The sequence below is a fragment of the Nakaseomyces bracarensis genome (assembly GCF_045282275.1).
Source record: "Nakaseomyces bracarensis strain CBM3 chromosome Unknown Scaff7_0, whole genome shotgun sequence".
Classification (NCBI taxonomy): Eukaryota; Fungi; Ascomycota; class Saccharomycetes; order Saccharomycetales; family Saccharomycetaceae; genus Nakaseomyces; species Nakaseomyces bracarensis.
This window is the reverse complement of record NW_027263968.1, coordinates 190,445-206,849: the sequence shown is the minus strand read 5'-3', so window position 1 is coordinate 206,849 and position 16,405 is coordinate 190,445. Positions and strand designations below refer to the sequence as shown.

General features: G+C 36.5%; 6 protein-coding genes across 6 annotated transcripts; 3 read left to right on the top strand and 3 right to left on the bottom strand.

Annotated features, from left to right (window-relative positions):
- Window positions 1–265: 265 nt before the first annotated feature.
- LOT5 (Lot5p) lies at window positions 266–1,093 on the bottom strand (the record flags this gene model as incomplete). The annotated part of the gene is made up of 1 exon (XM_071051724.1): window positions 266–1,093. The coding sequence occupies one exon, from the start codon at window positions 1,091–1,093 to the stop codon at window positions 266–268; it is 828 nt and encodes a 275-aa protein (XP_070907114.1).
- Window positions 1,094–1,655: 562 nt separating this feature from the next.
- On the bottom strand, window positions 1,656–3,026 carry SPE1 (ornithine decarboxylase SPE1; the record flags this gene model as incomplete). Its single annotated transcript, XM_071051723.1, has 1 exon — window positions 1,656–3,026. One exon carries the CDS (start codon window positions 3,024–3,026, stop codon window positions 1,656–1,658), a length of 1,371 nt encoding a protein of 456 aa, XP_070907113.1.
- A 1,262-nt stretch (window positions 3,027–4,288) lies between these two features.
- On the bottom strand, window positions 4,289–6,424 carry ASH1 (DNA-binding transcription repressor ASH1; the record flags this gene model as incomplete). The annotated part of the gene is made up of 1 exon (XM_071051722.1): window positions 4,289–6,424. One exon carries the CDS (start codon window positions 6,422–6,424, stop codon window positions 4,289–4,291), a length of 2,136 nt encoding a protein of 711 aa, XP_070907112.1.
- Window positions 6,425–8,047: 1,623 nt separating this feature from the next.
- Window positions 8,048–8,578, top strand: MTR2 (Mtr2p; the record flags this gene model as incomplete). The annotated part of the gene is made up of 1 exon (XM_071051721.1): window positions 8,048–8,578. One exon carries the CDS (start codon window positions 8,048–8,050, stop codon window positions 8,576–8,578), a length of 531 nt encoding a protein of 176 aa, XP_070907111.1.
- A 1,779-nt stretch (window positions 8,579–10,357) lies between these two features.
- Window positions 10,358–12,568, top strand: FAT3 (Fat3p; the record flags this gene model as incomplete). Its single annotated transcript, XM_071051720.1, has 1 exon — window positions 10,358–12,568. One exon carries the CDS (start codon window positions 10,358–10,360, stop codon window positions 12,566–12,568), a length of 2,211 nt encoding a protein of 736 aa, XP_070907110.1.
- Window positions 12,569–13,721: 1,153 nt separating this feature from the next.
- PXA2 (ATP-binding cassette long-chain fatty acid transporter PXA2) lies at window positions 13,722–16,385 on the top strand (the record flags this gene model as incomplete). Its single annotated transcript, XM_071051719.1, has 1 exon — window positions 13,722–16,385. One exon carries the CDS (start codon window positions 13,722–13,724, stop codon window positions 16,383–16,385), a length of 2,664 nt encoding a protein of 887 aa, XP_070907109.1.
- Window positions 16,386–16,405: the final 20 nt, after the last annotated feature.

Genomic DNA, 16,405 nt, shown 5'->3' with positions numbered 1-16,405 from the left:
TGAATTTCACATGCACACATCTCTATATACGTGATGAGAGTGATTTTACGTACATAGCTATATACTTATGGCTCTAAAAGTGCTTGTGTTGAAAAGGTAACCCTTAATATGTATGCTATTGTGTAAATTAGAATTTGTGTGAAACAAATGCTTTATTCATTATATTCTTGGTTGTGTTTATTTCTAACTAATGCTCTTGTGTTGTGTTGTGTTTTTTTCGGTTTTTTTTTGTACTATATGTTATATTTTTTTTGTTGAGTTTTCGTCATGTGCCACGGGCTCTTCTGTGACCGAGGATGCTTCTTGGTGGGTCGAGCTGGCTTTGTTCGATGGCGTAGCTTGACTGGTGGTCGTAGTTGAACTGTGTGTCGTCGAGGTCGTCGCAAGTGCCGGTATTACCGATTGCTGGAGGGCTCAACGTATCGGCGAGACTCATCGGAATGGCTTCTTCTAGTTCTTCCTCTTGATCTTGCTCTACATATTCGTCTTCTTGTTCTGGCGTGTGCTCGAGGCTCAGAGCAAGTTGCGCTTGGCAGTTGTCTACAAGATCGTCGCCACGGTTGAGTCCGAAATTTTCAAACGTAAACAGCGTCTCGATTGCTTCGTTGTAGTATCGGTCGTAGATGGAATATTTCGGCTTCAAGATGATCTCTAGACTCGACATGGTATAGGCAGAGGTTTCGTCAGTGGGACCATCAGATGAAGGAGGGTAACTTAGTAGCTCGTCTAGTACGGGGTCCCTGGCGAGACTTAGTATGAGCTCGAGTTGGTGGCCCTCTCGTCCACTTGTGTAATCCAGGCGCACCCCATGGTATAATATGCTCTCATTCGGTATCTCCACTCCACGGTTGACATCCTCACGTTTAATCCAGATGATTATCCGGCCCTCAAGGATGTAAAGCTCCGTCTCAAGCGCTTCATCCTTATCCAGATCACGGAGCATAAACTCACGGCCACCACCGTAAAGTATCAGCTTACCATCCTTGTCGTCGTAAAGATCGTTATTCACTAGCGCCCGAGGCTGATGTAACTGGTACTGTTTCCACGGTATAACGTTCTCCAGCGTGGGTTTAATAGACGCAATAGTACTCATAATGTTCACTTAATACAGTTATATGTCCGATTTGTATTCCATATATTGTATATACTTGTTTCGTTACTTTATCAATGCTTTAAATTGCACCTATATCCGTTTTTATCTTCCTTTACTTTTTCATATTACAGTTTCCTTAAATTTTTCATTGTCTAATTTTTTTAATTAATTTTTTTTTTTCACACGGCAGTTTTACATACGAACAATGGGAGAATCTAGGCCCAGAGATTATAATTTTAAGGTCGAACAAGGAAAAGCTATATTTATTAAGGAGATATCTTATATAATATCAGTGTTTTAACCCATTCAACATATATATCTTATAATTAGTCCTTTCGATTTATGGTACATAAAAAAAAAAAAAGAAAAAGAAACAGAAAATTAAATAAAAAAATGTTTTAGAAATGCTAATATTGTCTTCATTTTAAAGTTTTGAAGACATTTATTTATTGGTTTTCTTTCTCTATATTAATGGAAAAAAAAAGAAAAAAAAAGTTGTATTCATATCGTGATTATGTTTTGCTTTACTCGCCATTTTATGGTATCAATTTATTAGATTTTTTCATATTTCGTTGGAGTTAATGTAGATAATGTCAGCAGTTTGATCGAATCCATTGAAAGGTGTTGCTGCACTAGATGTGTATGCTCCTAGGTTAGGGAAGTATAGCCAGTCTCCTACGACCAAGTCGTGCTTCATGTAATGTTCCTTTGTAATGCAATCTAGACCATCGCATGTTGGGCCCCACATAGAAACTTTGTAAGGGCAACTGTCAATTGGTTGTGAACTAGTAGATCCGAAATCATCGTAATGGAAGTTTTCGTTGTGCCACAGAGTTCTTGGGGTTGGCTCCTGGTGGTCGAAGAGGATGCAGTTCATGTTACCATAGACACCGTCATTAACATAGATCATAGATTCTACTTCGTTCAGCTTTCTCTTGGCAATGACGTTAGCTGCTAGGGTAAATGCAGATGCTACAAGGTATCTACCAGGTTCGGCAATTATATCAACATTTGAAGAGATTGGGAAATATTCCTCTAGAGCTAATCTGAGCACAGCACTGGCCTCCTTGAAGGATTCCAATTGAAACCCACCACCGACATCAAGAGTCTTTAGTGGTGGTAGTCCATAATCGTTTGCGGCCTTGTCGAACACAATTCTTGCGTCTCTAGTGGCCTTGTACAAAGAGGAGAAATCGGAAGCCCCTGAACCAACATGGAAAGATACACCTACCAAGTTCAATCCCAGTTCTTTGATGCATGCCAGCAAAGAATCAACTCTCTCCATCTCACAGCCGTACTTGGTCGATAGACGACATTGGGCGGTAGAGTCGTCTGTAGCAATCCGCAGGAACAATTCTGAGTTTGGATGGAACTTCTTGATCTTGTGTAATTCTTCAACATTGTCGAAAGTGGATTTCAAAACGTTGTTGTTAGCTGCATATCTAATAAAAGAAGCAGCCTTGCAAGGGTTTGCGTAGATAATTCTGTCTGGGTGCACACCAGAGGTTAAGACTTTGTCGATCTCTAATTTGGACGCACAGTCGAAATTTGCTCCCAGGGAGGCCAATTTGTTAATGATTTTCATGTCAGGGTTACACTTCACAGCATAGAATGGCTGAACTCTAGGTAGTTCCACCTTCCAGTTCTTGTACAGTCTTTCAATTTCTCCCAGGTCACAGACAAAGAAAGAGTTCTCCTCGCCAGGGTCACATGTTTCGTTACTGATCTTGTCCACTCTTTGCTTCAAAGCCTCAAAGATCTCCGCATGGGCCTGCTCGTGTGGCAGCCTGCTGATATCCACATCGTTCTTGAGATCATCCAAAAACTTCTCCAGAACTGCTTCAGTGGTGTCATCCACTTTCTTCAACTCAGAATAATCAACCAAAGTAGTGGTAGAGGCAAATAAGTTCTTGCTAATTTCAGCACTAGTCATTTTTAATTTTTTTCTTCGTTTTTAGTATTAATTTCTTCTCTTGCTTTAAGCTAGTTTTTAGAACCTATTATTGATATTTATATTATTCTTTACACCCTTTATTTGCTTGTTTTTTTTATTCCTTTGTTCCCTTCTTTAATTGTTTTTTTTACTTCAACAAGCCTCTACTAAAGAAAGTCCTTATTTTGTTCACAATTATGAGTTACTTGTAATATATATACCCCTTGCAGTCTTTCTAATTAGGATAATAAAAAAAAAATTTTTTATTTTTGTTCTTTCTTTCTCTTCCCTTCTAATTTGACTTCATCTTGTTTTGCATCAAATGCCATTTCTGCTAAACTCAAAAAAAATATCAAAAAAATTTTTTTTTGTTTTTGCTTTTTTTCAATTCTTCATACTTCATATGTTGCTACGCCACTTTCTGAATACTATTTCCCGGGATCAGCAAACTAACCCTCTTTTCAGTGTACCTCATCCAATTAAAATAAAAATATTCTGACAGCTCCTACGTCGTTTTCTGAATACTCTCTTTCACAATTCTCTTCCCTTCTATCCTCCCCCCGCTTTCACTTCCATCACCGAATTGATGGGGGGGCCTGTGCGGGTTTTCTACTGGTGAAAAAAAAAGGCGTTAGCCCTAGGAAACTAGGGCTAGTGGGCGAGTGCTAGTGGGCGAGTGCTAGGGCTCGCCCCCCCCTTCTTTTTATTAACTCCTTTTATTACCTGTTTAGGCCAAATGTCCTGTTCTCCGGGTAAACTTATCAGGGTAACTTACAAAATATTTAGTTATTAATGTTTTGGTGTAATCAGGTGGGTAATCTCTATAGTGATCAAATGAATATAAAGTGATCGTGATGTGATGATAAAGAATGTAATAATAATATCTTAATTAGATGAGAATATCTTGGTAAGAATATTTTTAAAATATTTTCTTTTTTTAGGTTTAAAAAAGTTATAATTCCGGAATTATATATATAGTAAAAAAATTAGAGATTTAAGATAAATAAAAAAGATAATAATAAAGTTGATAGTAAATTGTAGCATCCCTTAATAAAAGAAAAAAAATAGTTTCTTAATAGCTTCGTAGATTAAATGCGTCGTATTTCATTTTGATGCTTGATAATTATTCGTAAATGTCATTCCCCTCCCTTTTTGTAATTGTAATTGTTTATTCTATATGATAAGTGTAATATTTTTTATGTTAATAGCTTTTTTTTGTTAGCATTTTTTTTTTTTTTTTTAAATTTCTGTTTGGATTAAGATTATTTTGTTTCTGTAATATGATTGCAGAAGAGACATCTGTAACCTTCAATCTCACAGTTCATGGAAGGAACAAATTCTTTCTCGACACCATGGGATTTCATGATATTTAGTTCACCTTTAGTAGGTATCTTACGACACGTATCGTTTAGACACCTCGTCCTTGTCTTCTTATATCTGAGCCCACACGAGTTACATAGTTGTTCAGTTTTCTTACCAGACCACGAGGGTCTCCAGCATGGTGAATCACTTGAACTACATGAGACACATTTTCTCAGGTTATATGAAGAATTCTTGGGACTGCCGCTGCCACTTCTGCTCTTATTACTGTTGGAGCGAGGAGGGATTGTGGCAAATGCGGCATTTGATGATTTCTTTTTTGGTGAACTACTACCGCCAGCAATTTTCTTACTGTTGTAGTAATGCTTAGGGGACGTGTTCGTCGATATAGAGCTTTTAGCCGCAGCAGCTCCCAGTAGCGCTAGGTTTGGAGATTCAGAGACGTTTTGACCATATTTGAGGGCTGGGGTGCTAAACACACTGGTACTGTTGGCATTGTATCCTTGTTGAGGTTGGTATGAGAAGCTGTCTCTATGTATTATATTTTGATTCGGCGTGATAGGTCTAGATGGAGAACGTGATCTTGAACGTGAAGAATGAGCTTGTTGCTGTCTCTTATATTCCTTTGGTGTAGATGGCTCGACAAATGTAGTAAATCTAGTTGGCGAAGTATCTCTTCTCTTTGGACTTGAAGATCTGGTTGAGGAAGGTGATGTCGAATTAGATGTAGCTTTGTCTAACTTGTAGGCCAATTGGGTAGCTGCGTCGCTGATAAACGTTGTTGATTTCAAGCTACCTGGCTTAGAAATTCTATTCCCAGCTCTCGAATTAATCGAAAGAACATCCCTATTATCCAATAATCTTTTAATCTGCAGAGCCTTAAAGCTGTTAGTTTTTTTGTGTCCACTTGGGGAAGATCCGTTATTATAATTTTCGTACTGCTTTGTCCTAACTGTCTGTATCAACTTCTCACTAATTATTGGAGTGAACTCCTTCAAATCATCACCTGGTGTTTTTGGAGTTTGATTAATAATAGGATTATTGACCTTCATATTTTCATTAGAGTTTTGTCTCCTAGCTTTTTTTGTACTACTTGGGCTCATTGGTGGTGTTACTGGTGCTTCATAAGTCCAAGGAGAGTTCGAGAGCTTTTCGAATTGATCTTTAGGATTTAAAATGGAAGGAATTCCAGACTTTACGCCTACACTCTCGGAACTTCCAATGCTATTTCTTAATTGACTGATTGGGAATTGTGTTTTCACTTTCGAGACTTCCTCCTGAATCTTCACATAGTCTTCGTAGGACTTCTCTTTGCACCAATGAACAAGGTTCTGCCTCCAGCGTCCGTCAACTCTAGCTGTATCGGCATACAATTTTGAGTTTTCCTGCACAGATGGATCCGGTAGTAACTGCAAGTGTCTCAAAGACGGCAAAGCAACTCTGTTAAGAGGATAAACATGGTGGGGTTGAGTTATTGGAACGTTTGCATCTACCCTATCTAATGACTCTTGAAACGTCGATGAGCGTAATAAGTTAGGGACTGTAGATGTGTTTAGTTTTTCAGCTGAATAGAACAGCGAGGTTTTAGCTGTTAAACTCTTTCTATCCATTGGAGGTGACGTGGATGGTGTTAGCGCTGAGATGTAATTATTGCCATTAAAGTGGTTAGGAGAAGCTGGCGCAGTGTTAGATTTCCTAAAAGGCATTCCGTTAAGGAATTGCGAAGGGCCAGTAAATTTAGAGATCAACAAATCTTTATCTGTCTGATCAAATACAGTAGCACTGTCTCTGGCTAACCCGAGCTTCCCAGTATTAAGGGAGAACTTTGATGAAGAAGGTATTGGAGAAGAAAAGTATGAATAATTTCTAGAAGCTGGACTTGAATGCGAGTGGCCATGTAAATCAAAAGTCGCAGTGGTAGATTGAGGCAACATTACTGTTGTACCTGGTGACACATTACTCTTGACAGCTTGCAAATGGCCCTCTGAACCAGCAGAAGACACGTAAGAACCATGATTTGAAGAGAATGATGAGTTACCTAATATTGGCATCGATAGATCATTCAAAGGTACCGACATATATTTTCTTAGGTTTAATTAATATTTTATTTTTTGTCTCTTGATGAAAAGTTTGCTACTAAGCTAAAATTTATATTCTGTATGGTAAAGCGAATGAACCAAACTAATTAATGTAAAATCAATAAACTGAAATATCTGATTTTCAATAAAACGAATGAAAATAATGAAAAATCAAAGATAAGAGAATGAATGAACAGGTTAGAAATCTAATTAAATAAAAGAATGTCAGAGTTTAATTGATTGCAATGAATTAGTTAATGAACGGTCTGGTTATAATTTTTTTTTTTTTGTAGTTATCCTCAATTTTTTGTGTTTTGTTTAATTTAGTTGTATCCAAATTAGTATAATTTAAGGTAATCTGAAAATAAATAAAATCAAAAAAAATTAATAAATAAGTGAAGAGTCAAATAGAATTTGAGTCAGAGTATAGAAAACCCTAAAAAATGAAATTAAAAGAAATCGATTAAACTGATCAAGACAATATATATGATTCATACAATAGGAAAAACAAGAAACCTATAATTAAAAAAATAAATAAAAAGACCAGCACTAAAATTAAAAATAGTAATAGTAAAAGAATGCTGAAAATATATAAAAAAAAAAATAGAGAAGAGAAGATTAGCTCTTACGCTATTTTTTTTTTAGAAAGTACGCAATCAAGGGTTACGTGAGAGACTAATTGATCTTTGTCGATGTATTTATATTATACATATTAGATCGACATGATCCCAACATCTGCAATGAAAGAGATAAAACCCGTAAAGAAACACCAGATGACTTAAACCAGCCCTTTCATATTTTTTTTTTTACTTCAATTACTTATATCTTTTCTTTTAACTACGCTCTCGAATAATTCTACCAATAGTTATCTTGGTTATACCAATTACTACTCCTAATAAGGAAATAATGGTGCTATCTACCTCGGACAATACTTAACAACATTAATTGAGAATTAAAAAAAGAAAAAAAATGAATGAAATTGCTTTTAAGTCAATTTATAAAATGGCTGGCACAGAAATGGAGGCACCTCCGACTGAAAATCAGTTAAAAAAAAAAAGATGAAATTAAATCTGCCTTTATCATATGACCGAATCAGGTAATTAGTTCAGAGATTCGTTAGATCTCATCATTACTATTTTTGGAAAATATCAACTACATAGCCAGATCAGGAAATATGTAAACATAGAATACGTCATATTCAATTCTCTTCAAGCTATTTATTAAATTTGTTTTTTATGGATAACTAAACCAGCCATTTAATTATTTTTTCTTTGAATTCCATTAGATGGTTGGAGCCTCATCAAGCGAACTCATTCAATATATGTGTGGGTGCCTCTTTAACATGCACAATAGCTTATATATGTCGGGTAACAACTATTTACATCCATTCTATATACTGATATACGGAAAATATCATGATAATGTAACGTATTAAATGACTCTATAATATGCTTTGACGAACCAAAAAAAAATATGAAAAAAAAAAATTAATTAACAAACGTAGGTGGGTAGATATAGATGAGGCTATTTTGACAATGGATCAGCAATAGGAATATAATATAAGGGACAAAAAATATATATAAAAAAAACAGCTATAATAAAGAGCTACTAATTTCCTAAGCAATGAATAGCAATCCTAACCAATTCCAACTGATAGACTTATTTGTCAAGAAAGTTCTTGCCCATCTAGATGAAACCAACCAGAACAAACTAGTGGAGTTTCTGCAACTGTTCCAATCTCCAAAGACCACCCCACAAGCCACCACCGCCAGTAAGATCATATTCGACTCCATGCCATTTGCCGACCCTACTATATTTCTGACGATGTGGTCACAGCAGGTAGTCCAGACACAACATGTACTATCGGCTCTAGATTATCACGTGATACCAACGGGAGCCAGTAATACGATTCTCTGTAATGTGAATTGCAAAGTGCGGTTTGACGAGAGCGGGAGGAACAAGCTAGGCCAAGACAGTGTGCTTGAGAATAGCAGCACTATGAATAACAGACCTCAATGGGGGTCCTATTTCGGAGTGTCTCTACAGATATGTCTAGAGGACCGCATATTCAGGAACGATTTCAATGGTGTCATCACATCTCTAAACTACAAAATCGTGTACAAACCTGATGATTCCCTAATAAAAATTATGTAAGAGTTTCTTTTTTTTTTTTCAAGTATTTTTTTTTTAATTTTAGTTTTTTTTTTTTAAAGTTATAGATAGATCTTTAATGCATAACAATTCTACACTTTTTTTTATTATTACTTGCTTAAGAACAATGGATCAACAATTCTTAACAATAGAATTCAGTTCTAATATCTTAATATATTTTCTACAAGGCTGGGTAAGTCGAAGTTCTAGACACAGCATAAGTTACCCTGGAGATTTTTATTCTATTTTAGTACCCTCTCGTCCAGAATGCCTTCCCCATTCCCTTTTGTTTTCTTTTCTTCCCCCCCTCTTCTCTTCTACGGTTCTCGCATCTTCGTAAATTCTTTTTTTTCGTTTTGGCACAGATTTTTCGGGCGAAGGGGGTGGGAGTAAGGCTGTTTTGTCGTTTGCTTTTCTCCGTGCAACGGAGTGTGAACCCAAATTTTTACCGTCTCTATTCAATTTCCGACTTTAATCGCGTAGTTACTAAGAACGTTATTACATGTCCGAATAAGGTAAATTCAAAGGAAAAATAAAGAGGGGGAGGTAGTGCTTTTAAGTTAGAAAAGAGAGGGGAAGGGCCAATCAGTCTTCTAAAAAAGCAATAAATTTCAGCCTTCCGTACTACACTTTCTGAGGTTTCTTTTCTCAAGGGCATTAGTATAGCTTACCCCAACAAAAGGGAGGAGGGGGGTTTTCCTAATTTACCTAAAAAAAAATAAATTTGTTGAGTTTTTTCTTTAAATTTCTTTCCTTACTGATTTAACTCTTCTCTCTCCTACTCTTTCTCTGTCTGTTAGCCGCTCTCATATACCGTTATTCTTGAAAGCAACCACTGTACAATGAAAAAAAAAGAAATTAAGAGATTAAGAGATTGAAAGAGAGAGAGAGAGAGAAGTCCTTTGTAGTCATTGTAATGAATTAGCGTTGTAAACACTGTAGGCAGTATCAAGTATTTCAGTATTAATTTTTTTTGTTGGGGTTCTAACGGCGAATTCTCATTCCAAAAATCACAAAACAAACAACGAACCCGTAAACGGTGAATCCCTCCTCCTTTTTTTTTTTTAAAAATTCTTTTGAAAAAAAAATTTTAAAGAAAGTCATCCTTTCCCCCTACAGAGACAATACAGAGGTAGGTTCACTTAGAAAACCACTCCCCTTAGAAAGACACACAGTAAGGAACTATCAATATGAACAGAAAATACAACCAAAAAAACCAATCCCAAACCAAAACTCCCTAATGGTAAAGACAGAGATACAGAGACATCATAGATGAATTAGAAAGAAAGAAAGAAAAAAAGTTGGAGTAGAACTATATAAGGAAAAACAAATCAAAGTAGACCAGAATATGTCAAATGAATCAAAATAAAGATTTCAAAGATATTACTTGTTAAGCAAAGGGAAATTAGAAAAAAAAAATACAATAATATTGCCCGGAACGGTGTCAGGTTTATCTCCGAATACTACTCCACAAATAAAGTCAAAAGAAGGCAATCTTTTCATCTGACAAGCTAAACAACAACTTCAGAACAAAAACAAAAAAGTTTCGGACTTTGTTATACGCAATATATAAGAACTTCTTTATCATTAATTAAAGAGTACTCTGTTTTTTTTCTTTCTTAATAATCATTTAATTGCGTCTTAATATCTTAATTATTAACAAAAAGAAGCAAACCTTAAGAAGTTTTTGTTAATTTTTTTATTGGGTTATAATATTGGAACAGAACAGTTAATAAAAAAAAAGAACAATAAAATAAAATAAGAATTAAAAAAAAAACTAATATGGGTTTTACTTTACATCGTCATGCCCACCGTGCTGCGGTGAAATATACTCATCCGGATACATATCCTAATGCCAAACAGCTGAAGAGATCTACTCAAATTATTTTATATTCCACATGTGCAGTGTTTCTTTTCACGACTTTTATTCTTTTCATTATAGCCACTGCAGGGTCTACTGCCAACTACAGTCCGATTCATAATATCTATATCGGTGATGCTGATATCAGTCATATTAATGTCACCAAAGTTATTCCTCAAATTGCACCAGTTCTTACCATCTTGGGTACTGCTTTAACTGCTCCAGACAGTTCTGTTAGTCAGATCTTTGGCTCCTTGAAAGCTGTTGCCGATACACCAGCACTTACTCCATTATTGAGCTTGTTGGTTAACGCCAACAGTACCTCTGATACTGTGATTGCTTTGACTAAACTTGCTCCTCTAGCCATCGGTAACGATTCTGATTCATCAACCAAAGAACTTGTGGCTATTAGTGGGTTATTGAATTACTCTCAAGACAAGAACCAGACTCTGGAATCATTAGGTGAATTGGTGTTACCTACTTTGGAACAGCAAAAGTCGGGTCAACCATCCGATAACTCCACTACCATGGTGCTAAACATCTTGCAGAACTCTCAAGACACCGTTAGTGACGTCGATGCTCTATACTCTCTAAACAATTTGACCCTGGCTGATAAGACACAATTACTTCCAGTCTTCCAAATTTTCAGCTTGACTAATAATGTCAACGGTACTCTTGAAGCGTTGGGTTCCTTGATGAACGCAAGCGTTCCATCTGCACTAGGTGTTACTTTATTGACCACATTGCAAGGATCTCTAAATGGAAATGCAAACCAGGACTTATCAGCCTTATTTACGACTCTTCAAAGTTCTGTCCCAGAAAGCCAAAAGGACGCAGTTAGTGCTGTCGAAACATTGCTGGACGATTCAACTAATAAGAACAGTACTATTAACAACCTATTGAGTTTGCTAAGACAGAATGTCACTACCTCACCATCAGCTAAAGTAGCTTTTGCTGATCTAACTACCCTTTTGACTGATACAAAGAACCAAACCTTGGTTTTGAAAACTGTACCTCAACTTGCTGCTGTCCGTAACAGTACTTTAGCTGGTCTACAATTAGCTGGTCTGGGCGGTATCGTTAAGTCAACCAACAACCCAAGGAACGTCCTAGGTATTCTAAGTCTTCTTTCAGAAGGTCTTGCTGATCCTAATACCAATACTGATGCAGTTCCTTCTCTATTTGGATTGTTGACAGCTTCAACTAATCCTTACAACTCTTTTACCTCTTTAGTCTCATTGACTGCTTGGGCTACTTCTAATCCTGAGACATTCACGCCAATCGTTAAAATTTTGCAAGATGCAAACCAAGTAACAGAGGTCACTCAAGAGCAGTTGTATGATTTGACTCCATCATTACTGGATTATTTAGAGATTCCAGCAGCTTTCAGACTATCTATTTTCACTTTGTGTGAAATTAACATGGAGGGCAAAGTTGTAAAGTGTAATGCTCCTCATGCTGTGCAGAACTTGGATTTCAGAAACATCATTTACAACAGTTTAATTGACTCACAGTTCAAACCTTATTTAAATGCTTTGAATATCACAGCTAACGATCTTTACCTAGAGGGTAAATTGCTTCACAGACAACATCAATATGTTCCTGCCGTCAAAGCTGCTCTATCGATGAACTTGATTGCAATTATTGTCTCTTTCTTTGGTATCTTCGGCTGGGTGATTTTGCTCGTACCAAAGTATGGTAGAAATCTAAATGTTTGGTGCTACACTGCCACTTTGACTTCTTGCGCTGCTTTATTTAGTTGTTTAGGTGCTGGTGTTATTGCCATTATGGTCACTATCATCAAATCCGGTACCAGTCACGATAAATTCAACGTTGTGTACACCATCGGTTCTGCATACTACGGTTGTGTTTGGTGTGGCTTTGCCACAGCATGTATCGCTACCTTTATCTTCTTGTACTGTGCCTTCTACGCTAGAGTTGGTAAACCACGTGACGGCTTCTTAATGACTGAGAAGAATATGAACCAAGAATCCAGCGATAGCGTTAGCAGCATGAACGATGGCAATTACAACACCGAAAAGGTAGTGCAATCCGTCGATGTAGCAAACCTCGAGGAAGACAGCTCCAACTCTGACATGCGTAATAATTCTCCTCGTCATGCTATGGTCTAAAAAAATTTTTTTTCTCATAGTATAATAATTATGACGTACTTCTAAAGCAAATACAACATATCCTGTGCCATAGTACTAAAAAAAAAAATTAAATTTTTATGATTTGCATAAACTTTCTTTACACCACAAGAGGTCCAATATCCCTCCCAAAAAAAAAAAAAATATTTCTATCTCTTTTTATTTTGTTACCATTGTATTATACCGTTAATAAGTTCTTTTTTTTCCCTTAGCCATAATATACCTTTTTTAATACACTAACATTATCTATTTTATGTTTTTTTTCTCTCTAATTTATAAAATTAAAATAATATATATTTTTATTGATTAGTTATAATATATATCAGAATCACAAAGTCTAGCATCTTTTGTAAATCCGGAGAATAAACATTTCCCTTTTTATATTAACATTAATATTATTATTCTATATACCGTTTCTCGCTGTTTGTTCGATTACCTCCGGCATCCACATTTAATGCCTTTAAAATGGTGCTTCTTTAAAAAAACTGCCTTATGAAAAAACAAAGGGCACGCAAATCGCCTAGAAAGTTAAGACAATGGGGGGGCTGGAAAATAAAAAAGCAATAACATAATTACTATTACTAAAACACATCACATCAAAAAAAAATAAAAGAGACGCGATTCCCATTCACTTCTTCGCTTCTCTGGCAAAAAATTATTTCAATAAAAAAAAAGGAAAGGAGCTGCCCCTGGAAATCCTCGAGGTTTTATGCACACACCGCACTGGCCCCCCCTTTGAAAAATCAGAATGAACAGGGGTCGGCGTTTATTTTTTATCCGCCCCCCACAGATACAAAAAGAGACGAAACCACGAACGTACACGTGATGACAGATAACCCTAAAGAACCCTCTATCAAAACCAATTCAGTCAATAACCCTAAAATATATATATATGTCAAGTAAAGCCCTAACTCGGAGTTAAATAAAGGCATTCCGACCTGTTAAAAAATTCGCAGCCGGTTTTTGTTTGTAGCTGTGAAATGCCCCGGAAAAGAGTCTTGTGCGGTGTGTTCTGTGTGTTCTGTGTGTGTGTGTGTGGGGAATAGTGGGAGAGAGAGAGAGAGTCATCGCATAGCGGGTACCAACTCCAAATCAAGAACTACCATATATAAGTGCTTGTATCTAACGATCCCTTATGTGTATTCTTGTTGATTCCTTAGGCAAAGAGAGGTTGAAGAATATTAATGTTAAGAGAATGTCTATTTTGAGTGTGTATAAGAAACATAGGGTGAATATCCTGCGAACGTCTTATATCTTATTGCTATTTGTGTCTCTATATGGGTCTGGGTCGCCTAATGTGAATGAGAAGAAGCGGAAGAAGAAAAATGGGGATACTAATTCGAGTTCTCTTGGAGAGGAGAAAAGTACACTAGGTAGGTTGAGTGAGAGGTTACGTGACAGGAAGGACTCCCTGTCTAGTCCCGAGGAGATTGATTCGGAAGAGAGTATAGATGTAGATGACCTGCTAGACGGTAAAGAGTCTGATGAACTGGTTATCAAGGCTCGTAACAGAGTTCTGAATAAAGTCTCTAAGACTAGCGCGTTGCCTGGCGTTACAAATTTGAAGACCGCTAATGTGGTAGAGAAGACAAGTAGACCAGAAGATGAAATAGGGACAAAATTGAGAAGAACTGATTTCTTGATGAAATTGCTCTTGAAGGACAGGAAGATACTGCTCCTGTTTGTATCTCAGGCAATTCTCTTAGTGATAAGGACTTTTCTATCTTTGCATGTGGCTACTTTAGATGGTAGATTGGTATCAACACTAGTTAAAGCGCAGTACGGTAACTTCTTAAAGATTTTACTAGGGCAATGGATGCTATTAGGTATCCCCGCAAGTTTTATTAACTCCCTTATAAACTACGTTACTAAATTGTGCTCAGTCTCAATTAACAACACCGTATCATCATGCCTGATGGGGAAATATTTATCAAATCATCATACATTTTATTCGGTTGCAGCTGCTGACAGCTCTTCCGAAATTCAAGATAATTTAACCAAGGATATCAGTAAATTCTCAAATAATACTTCCTTATTATTGAATCAGCTTTTAAAGCCTATGCTCGATTTGATATTATGTTCCTTCAAATTGCTTATGTCAGGGTCAGGAGTCATGGGTGAAGGTACTCTTGTGCTAGGTCTCATTGTATACATATCTAACTCGATGTTGAAATTAATTCAGCCTAACTTTACCAAGATTACAATGATGAGATCTTCTTTAGAGAGTTGGTTCAGATCATTACACTCTAGCGTACATAGCAACAATGAAGAGATTGCTCTCCTAAGAGGACATTCTAGAGAGTTGACCTCTTTGGATTTTTCATTCTATAGGTTGGTTCTATTTATGAGCAAAGAGATTAAAGCCAGAGCCGTCTATGATTTAGCCTCCACATTTGTCATAAAATATACCTGGGGTGCTGCTGGGCTTGCGTTATGTTCAATTCCTATATTTTTCAAGGGTAGAGTTAATGAAGGAGCCGATGAGAGGGAGACAGATTCCACCGCTGATTTCATCACCAACAGAAGATTGCTATTAACAGCATCTAGTTCAGTTGGAAGGTTTGTAGAACTAAAGAAAAACATACAAGAATTGCGTGGTACTAGTTTAAGACTAAACTACTTCAATGACTTACTAGATAAATATATGGTTGCTCCAGAAAGTGTTAATGAGGATGCATCTTCCGAGTTGATTGAGCATGACGAAAATATTATCAAGTTCGAACATATTCCATTAATTACACCTGCTAACCAAGTTTTAGTACCTGAACTGAACTTTGAACTAAAACACGGCGATCACTTATTGATAATAGGACCTAATGGCTGCGGAAAGTCTTCATTGTTCAGACTCTTGGGAGGACTGTGGCCAATAAAGCCGCTTGGTAATGGAGTAGAAACTAAATTAACCGTCCCACCCAGAAAGATTGGGCTAGAATGTGCCATCTTTTATCTACCTCAGAAACCTTATATGGGGAATAGATCTACATTCAGGGAGCAAATAATATACCCGGATACAATTGAACAGTTCGAAGAAAGATTTAATGGCGACTATACACTTGGTGATGAGAAGCTAATCAAAGTTCTTGAACTATTGGATCTAACTGACCTAATTACAGAAAATATGTCACTAGTATTGGCAAAGAAAGATAATAAGTCAGTCGAATCTGAAGACGAACTTACTGATATTAGAGCAGCATTTAATTTAAAGCGTAACTGGTCTGAAGAATTATCAATTGGTGTACAGCAGAGATTAGCAATGGCAAGGATGTACTACCATAAACCAAAGTTTGCTGTACTTGATGAGTGTACATCTGCGGTGTCTCCAGAAATGGAACAAAAAATGTATGAAAATGCTCAAAAGTTAGGAATTTCGGTGATTTCAGTTTGTCATAGAACCAGTTTATGGCACTTTCATAACTATCTCCTCAAATTTGATGGTAAAGGTGGTTATCAATTCGGGAAATTTGATGCAAAATGTAGGTTGGAAACTGAAAATCGTTTAAATGAATTAAATAGCTTGTTAGACCAACAAGTACCTTTATGGGAAAAGCGTCTAAAAGACTTGTCTGACGCAAGGAAATCTAATGTGATAAGAAAGTCTGAAACGGATTTGCAGGCTTTACACAGTCTAGCAAATGAGTCAAGCGGATCTGAAATTCCTGAATTAATAAGAGCTGAGACCGAGACTTTTACCTCAAAAATAACCAGGAATCCTTCTAACCCACAAGGTAGATTACCGTTATCATTCTCTAAAACCAGCTCTAACTCTAAGATCTTACGGAAAAAGTCCAAGAAGAAATGATGCATGTGAATAAATATATA